The following is a 26,822-nucleotide window of genomic DNA, read 5'->3' as shown; positions in this document are numbered from 1 at the left end:
ACAGATGCTCAAAATGGCCGAAGACTTAATTACTCTGATCAGAGGGTCCCACCCTCCTCCTGATAAAAGGCCTAGACAGGATGCAGACTATGACTCATCCGACCAGGTGTCCATCTGTTCAGATTCATCCTCAGACCAAGGATTCTCCTAACTATAAGGAAATGCAGGATTTATTGCATGCAGTTGAACACAGAGGCTCAAAGACAAATTACAGCACTCATGAACATGAGAGCTATTCAAAAGGTACCAACACAGGAGCAAGGACAAAGATTTTACTCAAGACTCTTTCTGGTTCCCAGAAAGGACAAAGCCTGGAGGCCCATTCTGGATCTTTCTTCTCTAAATACTTACCTGGATGTTCCAAGATTCAAAATGTTGACACTACAGCAGCTTCTTCCCATGCTGGGAAAGAAAGCTTGGCTCGTAACTTTGGACCTCAAGGAGGCATACCTGCATGTCCCTATCAGACAAAATTGCAGAAGATACCTCAGATTCTTAGCAGGTTCAATGCATTACCAATTCTCTGCACTGCCCTTTGGCTTATCTACTGCACCCAGGGTCTTTACAAAATGCCTGGCGCCAGTAATTGCATTTTGCAGACAAAAAGGAATTCAAATTTACCCATACGTGGACGATTGCCTTATTCAAGCAGAGAGCAAAGACATTCTTCTAAAGCATCTGACGTTTGTAAAAAGATTGCTAATTTGCCTAGGGTACACAGTAAACGAAAAGAAATTAAAACTAGTGCCCTCACAAGAGATAATATTCCTGGGTGCCAGCTTAAATACAACGGCCCAGATGGCTTATCTCACATCAGACAAGCAACGACAACTGACTCAATATTTCCAATTGATGGCAACAAATACCCAACTCCCTGCAAGAAAAATTCTGCAGGCCTTGGGTTATATGGCATCTTGCATACTACTAATTCCATATGCCAGACTGCATATGAGGAAACTACAATGGTACCTAAAGAGTGTCTGGTCTCAGCACTGTCACAGTTTGGAAACAGTGATACCACTTATTCCTTGCCTTCAACAGGAATTTCGATGGTGGGCTCAAGCCTGTCACCTCAACAAGGGACAGCCTTTCACTCAACCCACAGCCAGGCAAACACTGACAACAGATGCTTCGGATTACGGCTGGAGAGCACACATGGCAGGAAAATGTATTCAGGGCAAGAGGCCTGCAGAACAAAGGCATCTTCACATCAATCAAAAAGAGATGCTAGCTGTACAAAATGCCCTTATAGCTTTCAAGGACCTTCTGCATCCAGGACAACTTCTACTAAAGACGGAGACAACATCACAGTTATGTGGTACATAAACAAGCAAGGGGACACTCATTCATATCCCCTCTGCAGACAAGCCATGACCTTGTAGAGCACAGCTCTAACCTATCAAGTTCATCTGCAAGCACAATTCCTGAGAGACAAACACACTGGCAGATGACTTAAGCAGAAACGTCATGGATCCGCACGAGTGGAAAATAAATCCACAAATATTCAGAATGATAACACAGAAATGGTAGAGCCCGGACATAGATCTGTTTGCATCCCCAATGAATTGCCAGGTACAGAAATTCTGCACAAGGACTTCTCACCCACAAGCATGGAAAGTGGATGCCCTCTCACTCAGCTGGAAAAATCTACAAGTATATGCTTTCCCACCATTACCTCTCCTTTCATAGGTACTCATAAAAGCCAGACAAGAAAAGCCAAAGATGATCCTGATTGCCCCAGACTGGCCACGCCAGCACTGGTACCCAATCTTAAAGAACTTAGCACAAGGTCCACCATGGATTTTGCCTCAAATCCCACATCTTCTGACTCAGCAAAATAATCAGATACTTCACAGCCAGCTCAAGACTGTAAACCTGGCTGCATGGCAGATTCCTTAGTCAAGCAAGCAATGCCTCTCTCCAAAGCTGTTATGGATGTCATTCTGGAGGCCAGAAGGCCTAGCACCAGGAAAGCCTATTCAGATAAATGGAAGAGATTCTGTGCCTGGAACCAGGCTTACAGCCTTGACCCTCTTGTCCCAAATATTCCTCAGATACTACAGTACTTAACTGAGATGCTGGACAAAAGCCTCTCCTTTTCATCCATTAAGATCCACACCTCTGCCATCTCTGCTCATTACAACACAGACCCACCAATTTTTTCTAATCCTTTGCTAAAGCAGTACCTCAGAGGGGCTAAAAACATCCAACTTGGGACCTCAACTTCGTCTTGGAAAAAGTTAACTTTACCTCCTTTTGAGCCAGCTAACTCAGCAGACGTAAAATATGTCTCTCGGAAAACTGCTCTGCTCCTGACAATAACCTCAGCACGAAGAGTTTCAGAATTACAGGCACTAATGGTAGTGGAACCTTTCATAATTTTCCACCAAGACAGGGTGTCTTTACGAGCAAACCCTACTTATATGCCAAAGGTGGTATCAAGTGTGGCTCTAAACCAAACTATTCACTTGCCAACTTTTTATTCAAATCCACAAAATAAAGGGGAGAGACTACTGTATTCCTTGGACATACACAGGCAGTTACGCTTCTACTTGGACAAAACGAAAGCTTTCAGGAAAACTGAGCAATTGTTTGTAGCATATGTTGCAGGAGCACAAGGAAAAGCCATTTCAAAACAGACCATTTCAAAATGGATAGGGCACTGTATACATTTCTGTTATACACACCATGGGAAAACTGTGCCTAACAGCATTAGGTCTCATTCCTCCAGGGCTACAGCCACTTCAACTGCCTACATCAGAGGAGTACCTACCAAGGACATTTTGGAAGCAGCAACTTGGAGTTCTGTACATACCTTCACCAAGCATTACCATCTGCCTCTTTACTCTAAATCCAGAGCTGGCTTTGCCACAGCAGTGCTGCAGGGCCTTATAGCCACCCCTAATGCCTTATAGAACCAGCCACCCTGCCTCAGCTTTGGGATTCTACCCAAGTGTAATGACTGCAACAGTGTAACATGATGAACATAGTACAGTTTTGTACCTACCATAAATGTAGATGTTCGAGTGTATACACTGCTGCAGTCTAGGTTACCCTCCCTCCTTCCCCTCTTACTTGCTGGTACTCACCTAAGCCTTCTACCCTTTACTACCTATGGGGAGTATTTGCTGGTAACTGAAAGTTTTTGATTGCTTTTCTTATGTATGTTTTATTAGCAATTTACATTGCCTACCTTTTTGGGGACACCTGACATCTGGGGCAAGAAAAACTGAAGAAAATGGCGTCAGCTGCATCTTGTATACCCCTGGCGCACTGACGTCAGGGAAGAAGCGACAGCAACCGACGCCGGACCAAGACTTTGAAACTCTGGCCGACTGCGGGACTGCCTGACGGCAGGATAACCCAAGTGTAATGACTGCAGCAGTGTATACACTCAAACATCTAGATTTATGGTAGCTACAAAACTGTACTTTTTATATGGCCACTTCTCTAACAGTCACCACCTTGACTGATATTTTTTTTCAACTCAATATAGTGTATGATAAACCTGTATACTGTTTCCTGCACATATCCTAAGTGTAATGCCTACTATAACTCTATAGTCTCAGTGTTCTAATGCTTCTAACTTACAAATACTAATCTTTTTTTTTTAATGTAAATTTGTGGAAGTTAAAAAAAAAATGGAACTTACAAATGGTAATGTTTTGATTTCTGTGTAAATTTGTGGAGCGTTTCTCCCTGGGTCTCCGCTGAAAAAGGCCCATCAGTTCAGATGGACTAACACGGTCAAATGTAAAATATAGATTATGTTAAGTTAAGCTTTGTGTGCACTCCACAAAATGTGTATGTGACCCTTACTGGCTGTGTGCCTGCCATGAAGGTCAGAACCATGGGTTCAAATAGTTATTGGCCAGCTGTCGTCCAGTTGTCCAGCTTTTGTTACCTTGGATAGCTCTGTTGAGTGAAAGCTGGACATAAATGAACCTGCCAAACATGAACTGAGAATTGGTTCGCTCGCAGAATGCAGCTTGGAAGTGGATGGCATGATGGTAAGGAGGAGGCTGGACATCCGATCTATCCAGAAGACAAGATGGAAGTGCAGTGCAGCCAAGCTACTTTCCTTAGGAAACATAGTCTAGTACACAGAAGGAGGTTAGGACAGAAATGATGTTGAAATGCTGGTGAGAGAAAGTCATCCTAAGCCAGTGGGCGACATCAGCAGAATTAGTGACAGACTTGTGGCAATCAGTCTCCAGTATAATGACAGGCCAGTATTCATGACCTCAGCCTATGACCCACAGCATGGTTGTGATACTGATGAAAGGAGTTCATTCAGACAGCAGTTGCAGGACCTACTATAGACAGCTGGACAACATGAATTGGTGTTGATAATGGCTGACTTGAATGTACATATTGGGACAGACAAAACAGGGGAAGAGGACTGCCTGGCTCCACATAGGTGGGCCATCAGGATTAAGGAAGTTGCCATTCGAGAACTCTGGCAAATGGCATTACAGTAGCCAACACATTTCAGAAAGCGAGCCAATGACAAGTTCACATTCAAGAGTGGCCAATATCCAACTCTGGTAGACTTCCCCTAGTAAGGAAAGCGTACAGGGGTATAATCAATGATTTCAAAGCCCACAGCATAAACCCCAGGTTGCCACACTAAGATGCAGGCAATCTTGACAGGGGGGGTCTAAGGTCAACAGAGACCAGTTGTTAGACCTGGAACTTGACTGCAGAGAAGTTACAACAGTTAAAGGATGTGATATACTCAGGGTTCAACCAAGTAGAGGAGGAAATAGGTGTAGTTGAAGAACAATGGCAGCACCTCAAACCAGCATGTGTGAGAAGTCATGAACTGATATGTGGCCAAGCCAGTTATGTTAATACTTTACTTAAGGAAATTGGGCAGTGGAATTCATCGGTTCAGGAAGTCTGCAAAACAAAGAAGGAAAAAGTGGGAGATCGAAAACATCATTGGATTACTGCTTGCCTAACAAAGAAGCTAAGAAAGGAGTTGCAGTATCTAAGAAAAGGGCATTGCAGGCACTGTAACACCTTCTGGAAAGGGACTTTTCAGGTGGCTGAAAAAAACAATATCAGGTTGCAAGGCAAACAAAGACATAGAAAGATAAAGGCAGTCACATATCCTTTATAAAACAAAGCCAGCATCAACCTGCTCACTAGTCCACGGGACATCAAAGGCAGATGGAAAGAGTATTTCCCGCAGCTTCTGAAAGAAGTAAACTGCAGAGAAAAAGTACTGCTCCAGAAATGACCTATAATGAGAGAAGAAAAGTAGCCCACCATGGAAGAGCACTCAGGAAAATGAAGCCATGGAAAGCCGCAGGTTCAGATAGGGTCACAGCAGACACAGTGGATATAAAAAGTGTACACACCCCTGTTAAAATGCCAGGTTTTTGTGATATGAAAAAATGAGACCACAATAAGTCATTTCAAAACTTTTCCCACTTTTAATGTGACCTATAACCTGTACAATTCAATTGAAAACAAATCTGTTAGGGGAAAATATAAAAAAAATAAAAAATGTACAATAAGCTGGTTGCATAAGTGTGCACACCCTTAAACTAATACTTTGTTGAAGCACCTTTTGATTTAATTACAGCATTCAGCCTTCTTGGATAGGAGTCTTATCAGCATGGCAAATCATGACTTGGCAATATTTGCCCACTTTTCCTTGCGAAAGCACTCCAAATCTGTCAGATTGCAAGGGCATCTCTTGTGCACAGCACTCTTCAGGTCACCCCACAGATTTTCTATTGTATTTAGGTCTTCTCTTCATCTTCAGCTTTCTAGCAGTTGCCTGAAAGTTTTGGGCCAAAAGTGACTGGTATTTGGAACTGTTCATAATTCCATCCACCTTGACTAAAGCTCCAGTGCCAGCTGAAGAAAAGCAACCCCAAAGCATAATACTGCCACCACCATGCTTCACCATGGGGGATGGTTTTCTTTTGGAGATGCAAAGTGTTGTTTTTGAGCCAAATGCACCTTCTGGAATTGTGGGCAAAATGTTCAACCTTTGTCTCATCAGACCAGAACACATTTTCCCACTTGCTTTTAGGAGACTTGATGTATTGTTTTGCAAATTTTAGCCGGGCCTGGATGTTTTTCTGTGTAAGAAAAGGCTTCCATCTTGTGACCCTATGCCATAGCCCAGATATATGGAGAAAACGGGAGATTGTTGTCACATGTAGTACACAACCAGTACTTGCCAGAAATTCCTGCAGCTCCTTCAGTGTTGCTGTATGTCTCTTGGCAGCCTCTCTGACCAGTTTTCATCTCGTCTTTTTCTTCAATTTGGGAGGGTCGTCCTGATGTTCATCGTGTTACACTGCTGCAGTCATTACACTTGGGTTATCCTGCCGACAGGCTGTCCCACAGTCGGCCAGAGTTCCAAAGTCTTGGTCCGGCGTCGGTTGCTGTCGCTTCTTCCCAGACGTCAGTGCACCAGGGGTATATAAGATGCATCCGACGCCATTTGTTTCAGTCTTTCTTGCCCCGTGGTGCCCAAAGCTGAAGCAGTTCGCAAGTGCAGGTCAACCGACTCATGAGATTTTCGAAGTCAAATTTCAGATCCGTAGTCTTCAATAAAGCTAAGTACCCCGTTGGGGGAACTTTTTTCTTGCCTCAGACCGATGTCAGAAAAAGTTAATAATTGTATTTATTGTGGGAAGCAAATACCTCATAAGGGCTTCCACTCTTACTGTATTCCATGCCTAGGCCCTGATCACGACGTCACTAGTTGTCGGTTTTGTACTAGATTTAACAAACGCACTATAAAAAGACGTTTTGATTTTGCTTTGCACTACTTTGGCTGAAGGTTCAATTATATTATGCCGTCGGATCAACCGACGACCGCAATTCCGAAAAAACACAAAGACAAGGATAAAGACAGGCATCCAAGGTCCAAAACCGATGACGAAACCTCTTTTAGACCAGTCGCCGGTTCTCAGTGAGGTGCTTTCGCAGCCCCTGACACCCGCTACCTCGGAGCCACAGGCCGCCTCCGACTCCCACGTGGAGACAACTAGGCCTCTGGAAACTCAAGGTATTGGGCCTACGGAAACTAATCCCTCAGATGGGGCCGGAGCTGCTGAGCAGGCATCAACTTCTGAGGGTGTTTTCAGACCTTCACAACTTACCATTAAAGCAACAGCCAAGACAAAAGTACCATTAAAGACAAAGAAGCAAATACAGCATTCTCTTGGGCAGTCCTCCATGCCTAAGAAACAGATGTTTAAAATGGCCGAAGACTTCATTACTCTAATCAGGGGTTCCCATCCCCCTCCTGAGAAAAGGCCTAGGCAGGATACAGACTATGATTCCTCTGATCAGGTTTCCATTTCCTCTGATTCCTCTTCAGACCAGGGATACTCTCTACCCCCCTATGAGGACTCTTATGCTGAAGAATCTATCCCTTCAGCCTCCCCTCCTGAGGATTATTCTTTTGGGGAAAACTTTACATACCATGAGGGAGCATTTCCATTGGGAAAGTCAGGATTATTCAGAATCCAAGAAAAGGCTCAGGGATTTCCTTTTATTGCCTCAGCACAGACCCCTGGCTATTCCGCCTGTGCTTGATATTGTGGATTATGTGTTTTCCGAATCCAGCTTATCTCCTGATTCTTTGCCCCCTGCACCAACCAAGCCAGATAGGTATTATAGAGTCCCCGACTCTCACAAGTTTCTTTATAAAAACCCCTCTGCTGATCCAGAAATTATTTCCCAGGGTCCAAAAAGGTTAAGGCTTCCATTGCAAAAAATCCAGTACCCTCTGACAGAGATTCCAGTGCTTTGGATAGATGGGGGAAGAAAGTTTACACTTCTGCAACTTTAGCAGTAAGGGCTTTAAATTGTCAGTTTCACATGCTTAAGTACTAACAATATTTAATGGCTCAGTTAAAACAGAAAATGCTTGCAAGCCCAGAAACTCCTGACTGTAAAGAAATGCAGGATTTATTGCATGCAGTTGAACAGGTGGGAAAACATACTCTGCAATGTGGTTTTTGTTCTTTAGAGGCCTCTTGTAGAGCCGCAGTTACAGGTTCTGTGATTTGAAGACATGCTTGGTTAAAAGAACAGAGTTTACCTGATCATGTTAAGGCAAAATTATTGGATGCTCCTTTACAGCATGATACCTTGTTTGGTGTTAAGGCAGAAGAGGTGTTAAAGAAAATGGAAAATAAAGCTAAATCTATGCAAACAGTCAAGGATTTCTTACAGGTACAGCCACCTTGATTCAGCAGAAATTGGCCAACAAATAGTTGGTCCTTTCCAGTGTCAGACAGGCCACAGAGAGGCAGATACAGACGTCCAAGAGGCAGATCTCAACCCCAAGGCTCTGACAATGACAGTGGGGCACCTCAACCCCAAAAGGAGGTGAGGACAAGTCTCAACCTTACAGGAAACAGTCCCAATGACTTCCCCCTTCATACACCAAGCACTTCCCTTTTGGCAGCCCCCTTAGGGGGAAAACTAGCACTTTTTTCTCAAAACTGGCAAACAATCACCCAAGACAAATGGGTTCTGAATATTGTGTCCCAAGGTTACAGGTTCCACTTTCATACTTTACCAAGGCTAAAAGGAATGCCAGACCTGCCACAGAATCAATGGGCAGAGGCACAAAAACAAATTTCAGCCCTCATGGACATGAGAGCTATTCAAAAAGTACCACAACAGGAACAAGGACAAGGATTTTACTCAAGACTCTTCCTGGTCCCCAGAAAGGACAAGGCCTAACTTTCAATTCTGCTAAATACTTAACTGGATATTCCGAAATTCAAAATGTTGATATTACAGCAGCTTCTACCCATGCTGGGCAAGAATTCTTGGCTTGTTACTCTGGACCTCAAAGAGGCATACCTGCATGTCCCTAACAGACAAAATTGCAGAAGATACCTCCGATTCAAAGCAAGGTACAATGCACTACCAATTCTCTGCACTGCCCTTTGGCTTATCTACTGCACCCAGGGTCTTTACAAAGTGCCTGGCACCAGTAATTGTATTTTGCAGACAAAAAGGAATTCAAATGTATCCATACCTGGACGACTGCCTCATTCAAGCAGAGACAAAGGACATTCTTATACAGCATCTGGCATTTGTAAAAAGGTTGCTAATTTCTCTAGGGTACACAGTAAATGAAAAGAAATCAAAACTAGTGCCCTCACAACAGATTATATTCCTGGGTGCCAGCTTAAATACAACGACCCAGATGGCTTATCTCACGCCAGACAAACAAATTCAGTTAACTCAATATTTTCAATTGCTGGCAAAGAAGTCCCATCTCCCTGCAAGAAAAATTCTGCAGGCCCTGGGATTCATGGCATCCTGCATACTACTAATACCACATGCCAGACTGCATATGAGGAAATTACAATGGTACCTAAAAAGTGTTTGGACTCAACAATCTCACAGTTTAGAAGCAGTAATACCAATGATACCCTGCCTACAACAGGAGTTTCAATGGTGGGCACAGGCATGTCACCTAAACAAGGGTCAGCCTTTTACTCTACCCACAACCAGGCAGACTCTAACAACAGATGCTTCGGATTACGCCTGGGGAGCACACATGGCAGGAAAATGCATTCAGGGCAAGTGGACCACAGACCAGATGCATCTTCACATCAATCAAAAAGAGATGTTGGCTGTTCAAAATGCCCTAACAGCTTTCAAGGGCCTTCTGTATCCAGGACAATTATTATTAAAGACACACAACACCACAGTAATGTGGTACATAAACAAGCAAGGGGGCACTCATTCTTACCCCCTATGCAGGCAAGCCATGACCTTGTGGAACACAGCTCTAACGTATCAAGTTCATCTGCAAGCACAATTCCTTCCAGGAAAGAAAAATACTCTGGCAGACGATCTAAGCAGAAATATCATGGATCCTCACGAATGGAAATTGAATCCACAAATCTTCAGCATGGTAATGCAAAAATGCGGATGCCCAGACATAGATCCTTTTGCCTACCCACTGAATTGCCAACTACAAAAATTCTGCACAAGGACTTATCACACACAAGCATGGAAAGTGGATGCTCTCTCGTTCAGCTGGAAAAGCTTAAAAGTTTATGCCTTCCCACCACTGCATCTCCTTTCAAAGGTACTCCTAAAAGCCAGACAAGAAAAACCACAGATGATCCTGATTGCTCCAGGCTGGCCACGCCAGCACTGGCTCCCAATCTTAAAGAACTTAGCTCAACGCCCACCATGGATTTTGCCTCAAATTCCACACCTTCTGGCTCAACAAAACAATCAGATCCTGCACGGTCAGCTCAAAACCCTAAACCTGGCTGCATGGCAGATTCATTAGTCAAACAGGCAACACCTCTCTCTAAAGCTGTTATGGATGTCATTTTGGAGGCCAGGAGGCCTAGCACCAGGAAAGCTTACTCAGAAAAATGGAAGAGATTCTGCGCCTGGAACCAGGCTCAAAGCCTTGACCCCGTTGTCCCAAACATTCCTCAGATTTTACAATACTTAACTGAGATGCTGGACAAAGGCCTATCCTTCTCATCAATTAAGATCCACGCCTCTGCCATTTCAGCACATTACAACACGGATCCTCCTTTATTCTCTCATCCCTTGCTAAAGCAGTACCTCAGAGGGGCTAAAAACATAAGACCGCCCCGGAGAGCACCAACACCAACTTGGGACCTCAATTTTGTTTTGGAAAAACTGACCCTGCCACCTTTTGAGCCAGCCAATACAGCCGATCTAAAATTTTTATCATGGAAAACAGCTCTGCTCCTGGCAGTAACTTCAGCACAGAGAGTCTCAGAGCTACAGGCATTAATGGCTGTGGAACCTTTTATAATTTTTCATCATGACATGGTTTCTTTAGGGACAAACCCTACCTTTATGCCAAAGGTGGTATCTAATGTGGCTCTTAACCAAACCATCCATTTGCCAACTTTTTATCCAAACCCCCAGAATAAAGGGGAGAAACATCTGCACTCTTTGGACATACACAGGCAGCTATGCTTCTACTTGGACAAAACAAAAGCTTTCAGGAAAACTGAGCAACTGTTTGTAGCATATGCTGCAGGATCACAGGGCAAGGTTATCTCAAAGCAGACTATATCCAAATGGATATGACACTGTATTAGTTACTGCTACACACAGCATGGAAAATCAGTCCCTAATAACATTAGGCCACGTTCCACCAGGGCAACAGCCAGTTCAACAGCCTTTCTCAGAGGAGTACCTACCAAGGAAATTTTGGAGGCTGCAACTTGGAGTTCAGTGCACACATTTACAAAGCATTACCACTTGCCTCTTTACTCTAAATCCAGAGCAGGATTTGCCACTGCAGTTCTGCAGGGCCTCATAGCCAATCCTAACTTTTTATAGACCAGCCATCCAACCTTAGCTTTGGGATTCTACCCAAGTGTAATGACTGCAGCAGTGTAACACGATGAACATAGTACAGTTTTGTATCTACCATAAATATAGATGTTCGAGTGTTCACACTGCTGCAGTCCAGGTTACCCTCCCTCCATTCCCTCTGAACTAGCTGGACTTATCTATACCTTTCTATCCTATCCTATACAACCTTTGTGGTGTATTTGCTTGTAACTGAAGGTATTGTTTTTATTTTATATGTATATTTTTTATTAGCAATATGTATTGCCTACCTACTTGGGGGCACCTGACATCTGGGGCAAGAAAAAGTGAAGAAAATGGCGTTGGATGCATCTTGTATACCCCTGGCGCACTGACGTCAGGGAAGAAGCGACTGCAGCCGACGCCGGACCAAGACTATGGAACTCTGGCCGACTGCGGGACCGCCTGACGGCAGGATAACCCAAGTGTAATGACTGCAGCAGTGTGAACACTCGAACATCTACATTTATGGTAGGTACAAAACTGTACTTTATACAAGCTAGATGCTTTTCTAGATCCAGAGCAGGCTTCGCTAAGACCATTCACCAGGGGCTCCTGAACACTTATCTTTCCTTCTTTCAGATTGGGTAAGCTTTGGGAATCTACCCAAATGCCAGTAAGGCAGTGCTTTTTGAACACAGTACAGTTGAGCAAGTCCTACTTATCTGTAACAGTAGGTGTCCATAGAACACTCTGCCTTACTGGCAGTACCCACCCACCATCCCCCTTTTTTGGATGCACATAGTTTGGTGTTTGGGTTGCTGTTGAGTTCTGTTCCACAGCCTTTAATGTTGTTTAGTTTTGAACAGTAGGTGTTTGAAAAGTTAGTGTTTCCATCTTCTGTTCCTGCTGGACCTCAGGAAACTGAAAGGGTCATGTCTTTGGGTTTGTAAAGCAGTCCCTGCACTGCCAGGTGATTGGTACATCACAGCCACAGATGAGCAGTGGGAGGGAGACTGAGCTTTAGCAGTCTGCCAGAGAATGGTAGCAGGGTACTACTATTTGAATGCCAGTAAGACAGTGTGGTCTACAAACATCTACTATTACAGGTAAGTAAGACTTGCGCAACTGTACTTTCTTGAAGCAAGCCATGCAGTTTGAGCAGTTTTCATGGTGCTACTTTTGCCGTACAGCTTAACCTGCAGACAATGAAAATATGGAGCACGACTCTTGAATGGTATGCAAATCAAGCCATAAAAAAACAACAAAAAATGGATACTCTAGTAGCATAACATTTGAATATTGAATAGCACATAACTCTACTCGCTTACAGAAGGATTATGGGATGGTACTCAGAAACACAAGTTTAAAAAAATGAAAAATGAGTGTGATAAAATATATTATCTAGCTTACAATGTAAAATCTGTATACTTTTAAAATGATACTGCAAAAAAAATCTGCCTCATGAAGTAATTTATTTTTGCTCCTGAAAAAGGGGTGATTAAACATTTTGGTCCTCTTTTTTTAAATTATTGTTGCTAATTGGTCATGTTGTCTGCGTGCCTGCTTCCCTGTGTACTAAACAGCTTCATAATCATTTGTGATGGAAAGAGTTTAGAAAATTCCATTAAGGGATAAATCGAGTCTTAAAAATGGGGTATTCATCCAGAAATAGGTACATCATGTGAAGGGGTAAATCAAGCTTGAGAACTGGGTATGTACCTCCAGAATAGGATACTTTTGAAATGTCTGGCTTGGGCATCCATGTTACCCGTGCCCCAGCTGCCTGATAAGTTCTCAATGTCACATGGTTCTTTCACTTCCTGGCTAAAAGTTGTTGATGTTTTGCAGTCGTTGAAATTTTCTTTGACATCAAATGTACACTGGCTTTGTAATTTTTCATATTACTGCACTAATGACAGAATCCATATATTATTATTTTTTTTTTGTATTTGCAGCCTGACAAAAGATATGACTGGCAAAGATGATAATTATCGTGGACCTGCTGTCAGGGCCCTCTGCAAGATCACTGATGTAAGTTTTGCTTGTATTTTGGCAAAGATGCATGCTTTCAGTATCTTCAAAAATGTTCAGTGGTAAAAAAATTCCCATGTTCTTTTTTTTTTTTTAATTCTGAGCTCTAGGGAGTGGTCCAGACTGCCAGTGGTCAGGAGTGCAAGTCTTCATTAATTGCATGGTGGCAGACGTTAATGAGTTAAAACCTTTTCATTCTTTCACTTTCCTTGAAGAAGAGAAAGGTAAAATAGCAGAATTTGAAGAGAAGCTCTGAAATTATTGTGAGCCTAAAAAATGAATTTGATATTCATTCTACTTGTTCTTTATTAGGGCACAGGAGCCCACAGAGGTTATAGATGTACTCGGACAAAGCTGCTAGGAGTGTTTATAGACGAACACATGAAGTTCGTTATACACACACACCACAGCATCAGCAAGACCCACCAAAAGCTTGGAATCCTATATAGGCACGATAACGTCCTTAATCCCTCCACTGAACAAGTCCTCATTTCCATTTACCTACCACCTTCCCTACTCTATGGTGCACTTCTACTTACTAATCTCTCATCCTCCCTAAAAGCGAAACTAGAAACTTGTTACAACAAAGTTGCTAAATTTGCCTCTATTACCAAACATTTTACCCACCACTGTACTGCTCTTCACTGTCTCAACTGGCTTGACCTGCCTCACTACTTCTCCTACCTACAACTGACTATAGTCTACAAAATAATCTTTAAACCATCAGACTGCCCTGCCCTTAGCCTTATTTTCAGTTCCTACCAACCAAATAGGGCTCTCAAATCCGAAAATTAGCACCTTTTGCTGGTTCACAAACTTCTTCTGGACAGCTTCTGTACTCTTGCTCTGTAGCCAAGGCCTGGAATGCTTTATCTTTGACTATTAGAACTAGAAAAAATCCTGACACTTGAAACCTCAATAAAAGATTTCATCTTCCAACTGGAACTGTACCTGCACCTTATCTCTTTCCCTCAAATCACAATCAACCTCTGCCTAGCATAGATACTCTTATTAGACATGTAATATATTTGATACACTGTGTAATGCCTTGCCACTGTAAGCCTCAGTCTTAATCAGTGTTAGAATTTTTATTTTTATGCAGTGTAGAATCATGTGCCTTTTTGTAATTCAATTCACCTGCTAGAAATTTTGTGCAGTGTGCTGAAGCAAGTCTTTTTGTTATTTCTGTTTAAATTGCTTGTCTAGGCTATATATAGTCGTGAAACAAACTTAATCCAACTGTATATGGCCCTGTAACAAACTTAAACCAAAAAACACTGAAGGCAACAGAGAACAGACTCAAAAATGAGCATAAAACAGTTTAATCCACGCTTTTGTCAGTCAGACTTCTTCAGAAATACAAACTTTAGTAAAACTTCCATGTGTGTGTATAGATATATATATATATATATATATATATATATATATATATATATATATATACATATATATATATATATATACACCCTTCACACATACTTTAATTACATCAATTCAATAAAGCAATTAAATAAAGTATAACTCTTAAAAGAAAACTAAAACAAATTAAGCTAAAAAACAGTCTAAGTGGGGGTCCCGATTCCACCTTTATATGACTATTTTCCTCTCTGATAAAAAACATTTTATCTTGACAGTGTCATTGAGCCCAGGAGGGCTGTCTGCTCCTAACCTTAATTGCCACAGAGTGTCTCTCCTTTCTACCGAGTTTTTCATGTTGCCACCTCTCGTCTTTGTGTTCAACAATAGAAAAAGAAAATTTCTTAAACAAATCACAACAAACCAAATGTCTGTATAGGGCATTATTTTCATCCTTACTTCTAATAGCATAACAGTGTTCCTTTATTCGCTTATTTAGTTGTCTGGTGGTCATGCCAATATAGAAGGCTGAACATCCAGAACATAGATCAATATATATCACATTGGTAGTGTTACAATTAAATCTCTCTGATACAGAAATAGTATGACTCAAATGTGACAAACTAACATAATGTCCCTAGTGAATATATCTGCAAACACTGCAGCTAAAGCATTTTTTACATACCCTTGGGTCTATCCGAGTGAAGGAGAGACATTTTGTTATCATTCTTCTCCAGTAAACTCTTAATAGAGATAACCTTCTTATATACAAAATTAGGAACATTCCCCAAAACTAGTTGCAACTCACTGCTACCAGTAATAATTTTCCAATTGTCCTTTACCACAGATTTAATGGCGTCAGTATCAGCAAAACATACCAATAACATACCTAGAAACTTTGGAAGCATCTCCAGTATCTGTACCGACATTTTTCTCCTGGAATCCATAAACTAAAATAGGTGGAAAATCTATCGCCCTCCTGTTGTAAATTTCTAAAGCAATATTCTGTAATAACATCCTACGAACAACTCTGTGATGAACTCAATTTCTCGAAGGAAACCAGCATCAATACTTGTCATACGTGAGGCTGTAATGTACTGTCCTTTAGGGATAGTGTGTTTCATTAACCTAGGATGGTTACTCTGGTAATGTAAATAATTATTGACATATGTATTTTTCCTGTGTATACTGCTGGAAAAATTCTTATCAAGGGTGCTCCAGCTCAACGTCACATCCAGATAATTAACTCTGTGACCATAGTCACTCAAAGTAAATTTCAATAAATTACTACTTGCATTAAGTTGTTCCAAAAAGGTACTGTAGAATTCGACAGGTCCCTTTATAATAAAAAATAAATCATCAATAAATCTGCAATAAAATAAAATCTCATTAGCAAGGTTCAAAGTAGGTAATATCTTCCTCTCCCACCAGCCCGTTACTAGACCGGCAAAAGCTGGAGCAAGTGTAGCACCCATTGCTACCCCTCAAAGCTGCTTATAGTATTTTCTGTTAAACATAAAATAATTGTCCTCTAACAGGAGTTCTAACAAAAAAGTACAAATGTCAACACTTGTGTCCAACCAAGTAGTGTGTTTTGTGTAAAAAATTAGACACAAATTCTACTCCCTCCTGCTGCGGTATAGCAGTATATAATGACACTACATCAACTGTTAACATGAAAAAAATCATTGCTGTTTTCCCTAATCTTAACACCTTTATCACTCAAAACTGAACAACCTCACTTGGTTTATAAATGACCATGAATCCCTGATGTATGAAGATAACTTTTGAACCAAATGGTTCAACAACTTGTCCAAGTATAAAGAAATGCTGTCAGTAACACTTCCAGAGAAAGAAACAGTAGGCCAAAAAGGGGGGTTAGTGAGGCTTTTGTGAATCTTAGGTATTCCAAAGAGTACACCTACTCTTGGATAATCTACCATAAGAAAATCATTCACCTCAGCTGTCGGATCACCATTCGTGAAGTAGTCATACAGTGCATACTTAAACCTGTAACTACTCTCAATGGAGTTGTAATTAACTTTGCAGTATTCATCTACTTTACTTAAAATAACTTCCTTTGCTTTGTTGTAATCCTCTGTAGACATCACTACCAACCCACCCCTCCTGTCGGCCTTCATAATCCTCAAATCATGCCGGTTATCTTCTGTATTCAAATTATAATACTGACAAACAGGTTTGTTGTTCAACAGCATTCGTATATCTTTCATACAGAAAGTCTCAAAAACTTTTAAAGTACTATGTAAAGAAGGATTAAAAGTAGAAGGCTTTTTAACTAAGGAAACTGGTCCTAAACCAACATCTTTCATTATGTATGACAAACTCAGTTTTCTGGTGTATAATTTCAATTCTAACAAAGTGTTAGCTAAATTCTCTTGTTTGCTGGGGAGAAAGTTTAAACCCAACCCCAATAAGCACTTTTGAGAGTCAGACAACTCAAAATCAGTCAAGTTATAAATTTTACTGTCTAAACTCACATTAAAGTCCAAAACAGTCATTGTTTCCATAAACGACTCCCTCCTTGACCCTGCTTGAATCCTGGAGCTTTGGTCAAACCTCTCCCGTTTTTTTGAATTAGTCCTTTCTTTGTTGTTACCAGAACTAATACTAGAACAGTTCATAGTAGATGTCCCGGGTGTTCGCGAAACAGCAACCTCATTGGCACCACCTCCTTTATGACGCATAGTCTCTGATGCTTTGGCTTCTGTGATGGTTCCTTTATAATCAGAACTTAAAGGAACATTGCTGCTTTTAACAGCAGAACTGTAAGTCTTATTAAAACGTCTGTTGAAATTAAGGGCTGTTTAGTAGAAAGATGAGCAGAGAATGCTTGACCACTGTTGTAAGCTTTGATGTCAGTCAGTTTTTCTAAGCTTTCTCTGCACTATTAAATATTCATATTTATTAAGCTTTCTCTGCACTATTAAATATTCATATTTATCAACCACTTCTAAGACCAACTGATAGACTTTGAAGTGACCATTTTGGCCCCTTACTTTCTCCTTAATGGTGTTGTCCAGTTCTTCCAAATCCACTTTTAGTTGGTCAATAAGTTTATTGTTGTGCTGGACCAACAACTTCAGAAAATCCAAACCAGCATTGTTGAAAAAAGTAGTTAGTTCCTCAAAAAATGGATCATCCTGATCAACTCCATTCGGCGTTTTGAAAAACCTGAGACGCTTAGGAACTATTTTGAACAAGATGCAGCGGTCAAAATACTCGGTTATCCTTCGTTCTTGCTGGATGGGTTTAGAGCTGATCCTCTGCTCTGACTCGGCCACTTACTATAGCTCGAGAGCTGTTTACTGGCTTGAGGCTGCCCCTTATCCCAGAATGCCCAGCGTCAGCTACCCAGATCTTGTTTGCCGCTTTAGCTGCGAGGTTGCATCAATACTGGCTCAGGCTTAGTATAACTTTTTTTCTCTATTAAATTCAAGTAATTTGCTTAAAAATGTGATATATATTTTCTCTCTTATAGTAGTTTGTATGTAAGTTTATTTTATTGTAAACCCCTTATCTCGTCCTTGTGGTGTTTTTTCTGCTGTGTTGGCCATCGCCCCTTCGCCGCTAGGCCTTCTGTTATTCCCTGAACTCATTTAAGTTAGAGAGCCCCCCCCCCTTAAGGACAGCCGTTTAAGTTAGAGGCTCTCCTTTATGGTCTTTATTAATATAATTTTTAGTTTACTATTGTAGTGTGTCTTTTTGGTAAAATGTCTAAGGAAGTTAAAACCTCAGGTTTTAAAAAGTGTGACTCATGCTGTCAGAAGATGTCTGTGACAGATGGGCACACTAGTTATGTTTACTGCTTGGGGGCTCTGCAGGACTCTTGTTCTATTTGCCATGCCTTTAGTCCAAGGGTCCTGCAGGAGTGGAAAAACAAGCTTATCCTCCGTGGATTGTTAAAACAGGATTCTCCGGCTAAAGCATCTCAGCCAGTGAAACCTTCGAAACCAGTCAAGCTGTCAGCTCCATGTTCGGAACCGACCTGTGAGCTTGACAAACCAAGTGTGTCGGTGCCCTCTGGCACCAAAAAAACTACTCCTCCGTCTGCTCCAACTGTTACTTCGGAGCTACAAACAAGCTAGGTCTCCTTCATTGGAACCGATTCGCTTGGTGCCACAATCACCCTTACTTCAAAGCAAGACCAATCATCACTCATCTTCCCACTCCTCTCGATCCTCGAGGTTATCAGATCAGGATGTGGAAAGAGTAGTCAGTAGGTTGCTGAAGTCACAGGCCCTTCCTAAAATGCTTTCGAGCCCACCTCAGCAGGCTTCAGCTCCATCCGCTTCGATTTTGATTCCTCCTCAGACTATGCTTAGTTCGGAGCCTAATTCCATGGATACTGGTTCCTTCAGCTCCGATGACATCCTCTTCGGCTCTGACATTGGCTCCGATTACCTCAGTTCTTCCTCCCATCGAGATATCCAGGCGCTGAAGCTCTCTTGTTAGCTACGAGGAAGGAAGTGGCATCGGACCCTTGTCCAACCCTGCTCTCCCTCTCAGAACTTCGGCTCAGTTGAGCTCGGCTCCCACATTGACCTCTGAGCAGTCGCCCTCAGCGCAGATTAGGATTCCTGTTTCTTCGGAGCTGGAGCCCTCCTTGTGTCGAGACCGTGACGCCTTTGAGGTCATGCAGAGAGTGCTATCCCCACAGACGGCCCCACTATCTGTTCCATCGGCTCCGTCCCCCTCGGTGCCTGAGACAACCTCTGCTCCTTCTCCAGCCCCAAAGAGTAGGGAACCTATGCCCCAGGACACCCCATTAGGTGAACCCTCTTGTTTCGAAACCTCCCCAGAGCATTCTGAGGAGGCTTTCTGGAAGAAAAAGTGCAAGAGGAAGCACCAAGACACCCCTGAGTCTGTCACCTCAGATACAGACCTGGATGAATCAGAGGGGTCCCCAAGGTCCCCCACTGATGATGTTTCCTTTTCGGACATCCTTGAGATTCTCAGGCAGAGGCGTAGCTGGACTTCCCTAGCCCCCTCCGAGGACAAGACTGTATACCTGGATGCATTTGGTTCCCGACCTTCCACCTCCTGGGTGTCTCTGCCTTTTGATCCACTCATGTCTGTAGTGTCTCGAAAGGCTTGGTCAGCTCCAGATTCCATGGAACCTGTCCCGAGGAGACCCAATACATTTATCACAGCTCCCCAGGACAAACAATTTTTGACTAAAGGTGTCCCAGTTGATGCCATGGTGGTAGCAGCAGCCACAAAGAGAGAGTTAACTGAAACTTCCTCATCTGTCCATCCACCGAATAAAGACTCTCGTATGATGGACAGATATGGGAAGCGAATGTTCTCAGCAGCGACCTTCTCCCTTAGGTCCCTGAACTATCTTTGCCATTTTACTAGGCTTCAGAGGGATCTCCTAAAAGAGCTTGGCGATACCCTGCAAGATCCCACAGCTGAGGGAGCTTCAGCCAAGGTAGCTACCCAGCTGGCGACTCTTAATTCAATAGTCAACTCCTCTATGATGCTCATTTCATACGCAGCCGATGGAGTGAGTTAAGCTGCAGGAACAGGAGTGGCTCTTAGGAGACATTCTTGGTTGCGGCTGTGTCAGTTTGCAGAATGTTTCAGAGCGTCCTTCACCAACACCCCCTTTGATGGCTCCTCTCTCTTTGGGCCTCAGATGAAAGATGCGCTTACCAGGTGCCAGCAGGAAGGCAAGATGCTCTCTGACGTCTGAGTCTGTTTTTCCACTCCTACCAGACCATACCCAAAAGGTCAGATGGGTGGAAAGATGTGGTTTCAAAAATTCCAAGGATGATTGCCTGATGCACGTGGTGAATTTTCCCCCAGGGACAGAGGAGGAAATAATAACAATGGCAGACGCCGCCCTCGTGGTAGAGAGGGGTCTTCAAAATCAGGGTGACAGAGATACATTCTCTTCCAAACCCTATCAACATCCCTGAAGGGATGCCCGACTGCTCAACTCTGGAGGTAGTCGGGGGAAGGCTTTGATTATACCCAACTGCCTGGCAAAATATTACAAAAGACAAATGGGTACTAGCCATTATATCTGGAGGTTACAAGATTCCCTTTCATCAACCCCCTTTTGTTTCAAAAAAATCCATCCCAGATGTTCCACCCAGTCTAAGGCAGTCACAGAAGTTTCAAGACTGCTAGAAAAAAGAGCCATCCAGGAAGTCCTTGCAGACCAAGTAGGATCTGGAACTTACTCAAGATTCTTTTTAGTGCCCAAAAAGACAGGGGACTGGAGACCAATTCTGGATCTCAGCAAGTTAAACAAATCTGTACAAAAAGAAAAGTTCCGGATGGTAACACTGCAGTCCATTCTCCCCTTTCTGGGTCAGGACAATTGGATGTGCTCCATAGATCTTCAGGACGTGTACTGTCATATAAAAATGGACAGATGGTCCAGGAGATTTCTATGCTTCCGGCTAGGTGCCAGTCATTACCAATTCTCCAAAGCTAGTTACGAAAACAAAATTGTCACTGATTCTAAAGACAACCACTAAGCATTCTATAGCTATGTCAAGAATCTCAATGGCAACACTGAGATCTGCTCTGAGTTACAGCACAATGGCACTAAATATACAGACCCAACTGTTATTGCCAACATCATGGCAGATAGGTTCAGTGCTAACTTTACCCCCCTCTCACCCCCTAAAGAGCCCATCTCTATACCGGAAGAATGCAAAGTTTCTGTAATCACGGCTGCACAGGTAAAAACCACACACTCCAAAGCCAAGAATACAGCATCCGTGGGACCAGACAACATCCCAGGCTACATTCTACACGAACTACAGAACAAATTGGCACCCCACCTAAGTACCATGTTCAATCATAGCCTCACCTCAGGTTTTGTGCCTGCTGAATGGCGCACAGCAACAGTTATCCCACTCCACAAGGGGGGAGCCACCACGGACCCCGGGAACTACCGCTCCATTAGCCTGACGAGCCTGGTCTGCAAGGCCATGGAACGTATCATCATGGAACTTATAAACAAAGACATTGGTAATCTCCAAACTCTGGATCCCACCCAGTTCGGGTTTGTAAAAGGCAGATCATGTCTCCTAAACCTGATAGACTTCTTTGAAGCAGTCACCAAAGCCGTAGACCAGGGTAAGGTGGTCCACCCAGCCTATCTAGATCTCGCCAAGGCTTTCAATACCATCCCCCACTCTGGAATTATAGATAAACTCACTAAACTAGGTTTAAATCCCTATGTCACAAGATGGGTTGCCAACTGGCTCACTGACAGAACCCACACTGTGAAAGTAGCAGACTCCAAATCCGACTTCAGATCAGTGACAAGTGGAGTACCACAGGGTTCAGTCCTGGGTCCTCTCCTGTTTGGTATCTACTTCTCTGAAGTATAAGCTAACACAGAAGGTCTTTGGCTAATGAAGTTTGCAGATGACTGAAAACTAGGAGCCATAATCGAAACTCCTAACGATGTGGACATCCTACAAAAGGGCCTCACTGAGACAGATGCCTGGTGTCAAAGCCATGGCCTCAAGCTCAATGCCAAAAAGTGCATTGTCATCCCCTTTGGTAAAAACTCTGTACCCATGAACTACAACATAGGCAGTAGTATACTTAACACCGGAAATGTGATGAGACCTTGGGGCACAGGTGGACAGTAGTCTCTCCTTTGATAATCACATTGCCACAGTAGTCAGGAAATCCTCCTACGTGGCACACCTCATCACAAAAGGTTTTTCATCCAGAAAAAAAGAGGTCATTGTTCCCCTCTACTCATCACTCATTAGACCCATTATAGAGTACAACGGCCCTTTTGGTCTATACCTCACAAGACATCCACAACAACTGGAAAGGCCGCAGAAATACCTCACAAAGAGGATTACCGGCGTCAAACAGATGCCCTATGCAGACCGTCTCAAAAAACTCCAGCTTTCCTCCGCCGCATATCGCCTACTCAGAGGTGATCTCTGCCTAACATACAAAACTATGTCAAACCCAGAGCTGTTGGACATGCTCCACTTAAAAAAAAATCCCAATCCCTCCAAGCTACATGCTCTAGGGACCTAAACCTTGTCACCACAATAAACAGAACATGCCGGAAGGATAGATTCCTGTCCCAGAGACTTCCCATACTCTGGAATAAATTACGTGTCTATATCAAGCAAAGCTCCTCATTAGCATTCTTCAAGAAAAATCTTGATGATTGAATGGGAAATAGGAAATTCACCCCAGGGATCACCTCTGTGGCTCTGCTCGACAGTGGCACAGGAGAATAATTTTCTTGGGTGGCAAAAGCCAGGGTACCTTTTTGGCTGGGCTTGTATAGGCCCCAGGGCCCATAGCCTAGTATCTACCTATGAACCTATGAATTTGCAGCTCTGCCCTTTGGTCTCACCACAGCCCCCAGGGTGTTCACCAAATGCATGGCAGTAGTCACGACTCACCTGAGACGTCGGGGTTTCCAGGTGTTTCCTTATCTGGATGACTGGCTCCTCACTGCTAACACCAATCAACAACTTATAGAGGCACGAGATTACACCATCACATCCTGTGCTCAATTAGGCATCACAATAAACTTCGAAAAATCTGCCTTGTTGCCCTGTCAGTTTATTACATACATAGGAGCAGAGCTAAACACAAGAAAAATTATTGTAAAATTGCCTCAGGAAAGAGTTTCCATTATTCGAAAACAGGTGTCACTTCTCCTGAGGAGCAAAATAATTCAAGTAAAATATGTTCTTCAAGCTCTAGGGTCCATGGCAGTAGCCATTCTTCTAGTTCCCTTAGCACGCTTTCACATGAGAATCCTTCAGTGGCTTCTTTTCACACAATGGTCCTTCCAGGAATTACCCATGTCTCACATGATGCTAATTACAGAATCTTGCAAAAGACACCTTTCCTGGTGGATGGTCTCCCCACTAGTTACTCAGGCAGACCTTTCATGGAATCCCATCCAATTGCCACAGTGACCACGGATGCTTTCCTGATAGGGTGGGGGGGGGGGGCATTATCTAGGGAAGACAGTCCAAGGCACTTGGCAACTTCATGAGTACAACTTGCATATCAGTGTCTTGGAGATGAGAGCAGTGCTCCTAGCATTGCAAGCTCTTCAAGACTCTCTCCCTGCCGGGACTATTGCAATACAAGCGGGCAGTGCAATACAAGCGGGCAGTATGTCAGTGGTTTGGTATATCAACAAACAGGGCGGAACCAGGTCTTACCCCTTGTGCCAAGAGGCCCTCAGACTGTGGCAGTGGGCGATTTCCTCCCAACGTTTTCTGACAGCAATGCATATCCCTGGGACATTCAACGTAATAGTGGATAGGCTCAGCAGGGCTATCCTCATGCCTCATGTGTGGTCTCTGAAACAGGAAATTGCGGATCTTATTTTCCGCAAATGGGGCCAGCCTTGCTGCGATCTCTTTGCCTCTCCACTCAACAACAAATGCAGCAGCTACTTCTTCCTTGTTCCTCCTCCAGGTCAGAAACCCAGGGACGCTCTAGTCCATGATTGGACTCAGGGACTCCTTTATGCATTTCTCTCCTTTCCCCTAATTCCAAAAGTAATTCAGAAAGCAAAATCATTGGGTTGCAAATGATCCTCATTGCCCCCTATTGGCCTCGACAGATTTGGTTTCCGTTCCTTCACTCCCACCTTCTAGCCCAGCCTTGGATTCTGGACCCAGTACCAGACCTCTTTATTCATCAATCAGGCGGGCTACACCAATCCCTCCAATCTCTCAATCACTCAAGCTCACAGCTTGGTTACTCCACTTCCAATCCTAGCCAGACTCCCCAATATTTCCCCAGCAGTGCGTGATATTGTTTCCTCCCATAAGACAAATACAAGGAAAGTCTATGCTAGCAAATGGAAAAGATTCTCTTACTGGGCAGAATCCAGGAATTTAGATCCTTTTACAACTCCTGTACACGAGATTTTGGATTTCTTAGCAGAACTGTTTCATTCTGGTGCAGCGACTGCTACCATTAGAGTACAACTAGCTGCCATAATTTTCACGTCGGAGTTTCATAATGTCTCACAGTGTCTGTAAGATCTTCATAAGAGGTACATCTCTACTTTAGACCCCCCAGTGAAAGAGCCCCTTCCACCTTGGGATATCAGTTTGGTTCTGGCCTCCTTGATACTGCCATACTGCCACCTTTTGAATCAGCAGCATCACGTTCCTTGAAATTTCTCTCTTGGAAAACACTCTTCCTAGTTGTTATTACTTCTGCCAGGCGTGTTTCAGAACTTCATGCACTATGTGTTCGCCCTTCATAGCTACTTTTTCACAAAGACTAGCTACTTTTTCACAAAGACAGTTTCTCTGAGAACCAACCCATCTTTTCTACCTAAAGTTTATTCAGAACACAATTTGAATCAATCCATTGAACTTCCTGTCTTTTTCCCTAATCTTTCCAACAAGGCAGACTGCAGATTAGACCAATTGGATGTGCATAGACAACTGCGTTTCTATCTCCATAGAACTAAAGAGATGAGAAAATCAGATCAGTTGTTCCTTTCATTTGCTAACAACAAACAAGGCCTTCCAGTTTCTAAAGTAACATTGTCAAAATGGTTGTCAGACACCATACCAAGAAAAAAGCGATCTCCTCCTCAACCAAACTCCACAAAAGCAAAAAAAACCCGGAGTGGGGACGATAAAGGCTGAAACCAACCTTCCAAATTTTATTTGACACTAGAATAAGTACGCATAAGCACAAACAAGAAAAATATTAAAATGAACGCCTTCACAATCTAAGCGTTTTTGTCCTGAATGGACTTCATCAGATGAATCAATTAATCCCAATTAATCTTTTATACAAATTTAAAACCAAAAAAACCAATCAATTTCCTGTTATTTCAAATCTACGAATCAACCTTCAAGCTAATTGAATATTAAATATGCTCTCCTTTTAAATTCATTAAAAATGTTCTAAAAATATATGTCTTAATTAATTAAATAAATACAGATTATATATGAAATTAAATAAATACCTTATAATAAATAATGTAATAGTATTTAACCTTTTAAAATAGTACTTAAAGTATAAAACATTTAAAATTATATGTGTGTGCAGAAACAACCAAGTTAGCTCCTTACATTATGTATGTTCACATTTTATATAGACAACAGTGCCATCTGCTGACTAAAGCTAGTAATTACCCTCTTTAGTTTCATATTCTAGCATATCTCATTTTTAGAAGGGGAAGGATGGAAATATATTCATTTAAACCAGGTGTTTTATTTGCTTCTAGGGCCACCTGCCACCATAATTCCCTATAACCTATTATTTCCTCCCAGGGGCCCCCTCTAATATCCCATCTCACTTGGTCCAAAACAAAAAAATGAAATTTAGACCCTACACATGTCTTTGAATGCCTAAAAATTGCATTAATTTCTTTCTCTTTCTTTACATCATACATGTGTTCATATATTCTTCTCTTTAGTGTTCTTTCTGTCTTTCCTACATAAAATGACGGACATTCCACACATGTAGCCAAATATACGAGCCCCCGGGATTCACAATTATAATATCCCTTACTTGTTAACCATCTTTCCCTACTTTCCAAAAATATTTTTTCTTTATTAATAATATACTCACATTGTCTACATTTCCCACATTTAAAAGTTCCAGCTTTTGTTCTAACACCCCTTTCCCCTTTTCTACAAGTATTAATATTGTTTTCTAAAAATCATTTTATACTAGTAGTATTCTTAAAAACAACTCTAGGTATACATTGAGGTAACCCATCCAAGTCCGTGAGGGCCCTGAATCTCTCCCATTCTCTTTGAAATACAGATTTTATATTCTTATTTAGTACATTATATTCAAGAATCAATGATTGCTGGAAATTTTCTTCTTTTCTTTCTTCATTGCCATTCACCTAATTGCTCCTACCAAGAATTGGTCCAAACCTATCACTTCTTCCCCTTTCTACTTCCATTCTTAGGTTTTTAATGAATTCTTTAGGATATTCTCTCTCAAGGAACATTTTTTCCAGCAAATTACATTCTTTCACGAATTTATCATCATTACTTGTCATTCTTGACCCTCTTACGAACTGCCCTTTCACTAAATTTTTCTTACAGTATAAAGGATGGGCACTTTTTAAAATGTAAGAAGGAATTCAC

The 26,822-nt window shown here is 42.3% G+C and overlaps 1 protein-coding gene across 1 annotated transcript in view; it reads left to right on the top strand.

The window, feature by feature from the left end:
• Nucleotides 1-26,822, top strand: part of COPG1 (COPI coat complex subunit gamma 1) — a 1,279,491-nt gene that overhangs the window by 306,453 nt on the left and 946,216 nt on the right. Inside the window, exon 6 of the mRNA XM_044078421.1 lies at nucleotides 13,275-13,350. Within this exon, the coding sequence (XP_043934356.1) occupies nucleotides 13,275-13,350 (76 nt within the window). The remainder of the gene's footprint in view (nucleotides 1-13,274; nucleotides 13,351-26,822) is intronic.

Source organism: Protopterus annectens, chromosome 7.part0 (assembly GCF_019279795.1).
Source record: "Protopterus annectens isolate FY-2018-M chromosome 7.part0, PAN1.0, whole genome shotgun sequence".
NCBI lineage: Eukaryota > Metazoa > Chordata > Ceratodontiformes > Protopteridae > Protopterus > Protopterus annectens.
Note: the sequence above shows the minus strand (reverse complement) of the source record. Positions and strands in the feature narration are given on the sequence as shown.